The sequence below is a fragment of the Myotis davidii genome, unplaced genomic scaffold (assembly GCF_000327345.1).
Source record: "Myotis davidii unplaced genomic scaffold, ASM32734v1 scaffold79, whole genome shotgun sequence".
NCBI classification, from domain to species: Eukaryota; Metazoa; Chordata; class Mammalia; order Chiroptera; family Vespertilionidae; genus Myotis; species Myotis davidii.
Genome location: NW_006294339.1, coordinates 1,757,152 through 1,762,074, shown reverse-complemented (window position 1 = coordinate 1,762,074; position 4,923 = coordinate 1,757,152). Strand labels below are relative to the sequence as shown.

General features: G+C 34.4%; 1 protein-coding gene across 1 annotated transcript in view; it reads right to left on the bottom strand.

The window, feature by feature from the left end:
• SCP2 (sterol carrier protein 2) overlaps positions 1-4,923 on the bottom strand; it is an 87,598-nt gene that overhangs the window by 44,601 nt on the left and 38,074 nt on the right. The window contains exon 11 of the mRNA XM_006768329.2: positions 1,141-1,248. Coding sequence (XP_006768392.1) covers positions 1,141-1,248 — 108 coding nt within the window. The remainder of the gene's footprint in view (positions 1-1,140; positions 1,249-4,923) is intronic.

The window sequence follows — 4,923 nt, the reverse complement described above, 5'->3', positions numbered from 1 at the left end:
TTTATAATATATTCAGAAGTACAATAATAGCACAAAGGATTAAGAGGGGAGTAAATGGAAATATTCTGCTGTAAAAATCCCTTACATTTTATGTGAAGTATAACATTATTTGAAGATAGACTGGAATAAATTTTAAATATCGTGTTGTAAATTAGAGCAAACACTAAGGAATAAAAAAAAGAAATAACCCAATAAAAGAGAAAGTAAAATACTAAAAATTACCCAATTAATAAAAAGATAGCATGAAAAAGACAAAGGAGCCAAAGAACAGACAAGACAGAAAACAAAAAGCAAGGTGGCACATTATATTGCAACTACCTGTGTGTAGGTATCTTACTATCTCTCTCTTACTCTCCATCTATCTATGTAAAACTATTTCTCTACTAAATTATAAGCTCACTAAATGTGAGTGATAAACAGAAATGAACCAAAATTAATTGCTGTAATGAATACACTATTAATTCTAACATATCTATTTTGGAATCTTGGAATTTATAAAGTTTTGCTAAATTAACTAATTCATATATATAAGACAATATGGAAAAATATAAAGTTCACCTATCTATATAAAAATAAGTCCCAGAATTTGAATACTAAGTTATTTTAGAAATTTCTTTGCATAATTCCTTCATTTTATAATTAAGGAAACTAAGAATCAAAGTGATTGAGTAATTGGTAATTAATCAAAAGTCACACGGTCAGTCAGCAGTACAGCCATAATAAAATTCATATTTCGTAAGTTCTAGTTCAGCTCTCTCAAAAGAAAAAAATTTCCTTGCAACACCAACCACATATATAACTATACGTAATTAAGATGTTCATTTCAAATGTTTCATATCTAGCAGGTCTAGCCAGATGTCTATTTGGAAACATCTTGTTAATTAAGTTGTATACCTACTTGAAAATACTCAAACTTTAAAAAATACAAATTGTTAAATTTAGAATATCAACTAATTCAAATTCTCATCAATTAATCAAGATCACTGAAAAATACTGTACTTAAAAATAAAAAATACTCTGGCAAAACAATCATTTAAAATACCGGCTACCAAGTTTAGAGAATACAATCTTTCAAATCAAGAACTAATCATTCACACGCCAAATGATAGCAAACAGTGTGTGAGCTCTGTGCAGCATTACCTGTAGCTCCTAGTGGGTGTCCCTTTGAAATCAATCCACCACTAGGATTTATGACCCACTTTCCTCCATAAGTATTATCTCCTCTATCAACCAGTTTTCCACCTTGTCCTATGAAAGAAAAAATATATTCACAAGCGTTACAAATAATATTGGAACAAATGACATGTTTTTTAAACTTCCATAGAGCCATCAATTTCTTACAGCAAACATTTTTTAAAAGTTCGAACTACTAACAAATTGATATAAGCACATTTAAAAGTTAGGTAATAAATATTGAGTAATAAAGGCATATATTTTCAGAACATTTCCTATACGAAAAAAGCACCTAAGAGTTCTTGGCTTCCAAAATTGCTACAAGTATAACAGAAATTCAGAGACCCCCCAAAAAAAGAATTGAAATGGATACAATTAAATTATATCCACTTTAAAAATTTGTAACTTTGCCAAACTATAATCATTTCCCCACATTTTTAACTGTACTCTCATATACTATACAAATATTCTTAATAATCAGGAAAGAGGGAGGGAGAGGGACAGAAAAAAACAGCACTTTATGAAATAAAGGGAAATGGCTGAAAATACTGTTGAGCCATAAATGTAAATTTAAAAGAAAAAAATTACATTACATTCTTAGCAACTTCAACATTCCTATAAATTCCCATGACATTCTTCCAAATGGTAAAAAGGTAAATAAAAAGCATGCATTGTCTCAAGAAATCTAGTGAGACATTCGAGGATATGAACAAGGACCAACTAGAAATTAAGCATACAATGACTGAAATAAAGAATATTATACAGAGTTCCAACAGCAGACTAGAGGACCTCAAGAATCAAGTCAAAGATTTGAAATACGAAGAAGCAAAAAACACCCAACTGGAAAAACAAAAAGAAAAAAGAATCCAAAAATATGAAGATAGTGTAAGGAGCCTCTGGGACAGCTTCAAGTGTACAACATCCAAATTATGGGGGTGCCAGATGATATTTCTGATAAAGTAATGAGAGGTAAAATCCTGAGGTAATGAGGATAATGGTGGTTGTCAGAGGCTGCTAATAGCTTTTAAGCACTCATTCTGTCAGGCCTTAATTCTAATTATTTCACATGTATTTGCAGAATCTAATTATCAAATTTATAAGATATGATTAACATATAATATTATATTAGTTTCAAGTGACATCATAATGAGTTCATATTTGTCTATATTGTGAAATGACCACAATAGGTCTAGTTAACATCCATCCCCAAATGTAGTTGTAAAATTTACTTTTCTTATGATGCTAATTTTGACAATCTATATTCTTAGCAACTTTCAAATATACAATTCAGTATTATTAACTACTTGAAGCCCAGTGTATGAAATCCGTGCACTCTGGGAGTCCCTCAGCCTGGTCTGTGCCCTCTAACAGTCTGGGGGCCCTCGGGGGATGTTCGACTTCCGGCTTAGGTCATCCTAAACTGGCAGTAGGTCATCCTTAGGGCTGCCACAGAGGCAGGAGAGGCTCCCGCCACCATCCCTAGCGCTACCGCGGAGGCCCACCGCTGCACTCGCCAGCCATCAGCCCAGCTCTGGTTGAGCAGCGCTCCCGCTCCCGCTGTGGGAGCGCACTGACCACCAGGGGGCAGCTCCTGCATTGAGCATCTTCCCCCTGGTGGTCATTGCATGTCATAGCGACCAGTCGTTCCACCTTTCAGTCGACTTGCTTATTAGCCTTTATTATATAGGATAGTCACCATGTAATGTAGTTGTACATTAAATACCCCATGACCTATTTATTTTATAACTGGAAGTTTGTACATTTTTACTTACCTTCATCCAATTTGCCCAACACCCCAACCATCGCCTCTGGCAACCACCAATATGTTCTGTGTATATATGAGTTTCGTTTTTTTGTTTTGTTTTGTTTTCAGATTCCATAAACCAAGATCTCATGTAAGTGTCTTTCTCTGACTACTTCACTTAGCATAATGCCCTCAACGTCCATCTGGATTGTTGCAAATGGCAAGATTTTCATTCTTTTTTATAGTTAAATAATATTCCATTAGGAAATTTTCCAAAGGAAAGCTAAATAAATGGAAAAGCATACCATCTAATGGATTGGAAGATTCAACATTATTAAACTGACAACTGGCTCTAAATGGATCTATAGATTTAAAGAAATCCCAATGAAAATTCCAGCAAGTTTTTTGTTGCTGTATTTTTATAAAAATCGACAAACTAATTCTAACATGTGCTTAGAGATGCATAGGACCTAAAATAATTAAATTATTTTTGAAAAGAACTAAGTTGGCCCTGGCCAGTGTGGCTCAGTTGGTTGAAGCATCATTCCATACACCAAAAGGTGGCAGGTTCGATCTCCAGTCAGGGAACATACTCGGGTTGCAGGTTCAATCCTTGGTTGGGGCACATGCAGAAGGCGACTGATCAATGTTTCTCGCATCAATGTTTCTCTCTCTCCCTTTCTCTGTTTCTCTCTCTCTCTCTCTCTCTCTGAGTGTCTCTCTATCTCTCTCTGTCTCTTACTTTCTCTCTAAAATCAATAAAAAGCATATCTTCAGGTGAGGAAATAATAAATAATTTTTTTAAAAAAAGACTAAAGTTGGAGAACTTACCCTATTTGATTTCAAGACTTGATATACACTATAGTACTACATAATGTTATTACAGTAGCCAAAATAATTTGGTATTGGTAAAAAGATAAAAATATAGATCAGCCCAGGCCAGTGTGGGTCAGTTGGTTGAGCATCGTCCAGTACACCAAAAGGTCACCAGTTCAATTCCCAGTCGGGCACATGCCTAGATTACAGGTTCGGTCCCCAGTCGGGGTCCATATGGGAGGCAACTGATTGATATTTCTCTCCTATATCTCTCTGTCTCTCTCCCTTTCTTTCTCTCTAAAAAATCAATAAGAACATATATTTTTTAAAAGAATGTAGATCAATGGAACAGAAGAAAGAGTCCAAAAATGGGCCCTCACATATATATGGGCAATTGACTTTGGACAAAGGTGCCAATGCAATTCAATGGGGAGAGAAAAGTCTTTTCAGCAAGTAGTGCTGGATATGTGTATAAAATAAAAAAGATTAATATGGACTTTTATTTTACACCATATACAAAAATTTACTCAAAGTGGATTATATGCTTAAATAAAAAATCTAAATTTATAGAATTAGAAATAAAAACAGAAGAAAATCTTTATGACCTTGAGATAGGCAGAAGTTTCTTAGAGTACAAAAAACATAAACCATTAAAAATATTGATAATTTGTATTTCATCAAAATTTTGAAATGCTGTTTTTCAAGCAACACTATTAATAAAACAAAAGGCAAGCCACAGCCTGGGAGAAAATGTTCACAACATACAGATATCAGAAAAATGACTTTGTCCAGAATTTACATATACATTTTTACAACTCTTTTTTTTTAAATTAAATCTTTATTGTTCGGATTATTACAGTTATTCCTCTTTTTTTCCCCCCCATAGCTCCCCTCCACCCGGTTCCCACCCCACCCTCCGCCCTCACCACACACCCCCCCACTGTCCTCATCCATAGGTGCACAATTATTGTCCAGTCTCTTCCCGCATCCCCCACACCCCTTTTCCCCACAAGAATAGTCAGTCCATTCCCTTTCTATGTCCCTGATTCTATTATAATCACCAGTTCATTCTGTTCATCAGATTATTTATTCACTTGATTTTTAGATTCACTTGTTGATAGATGTGTATTTGTTGTTCTTAATTTGTTTCTTTACCTTTTTCTTCTTCTTCCTCTTCTTAAAAGATCCCT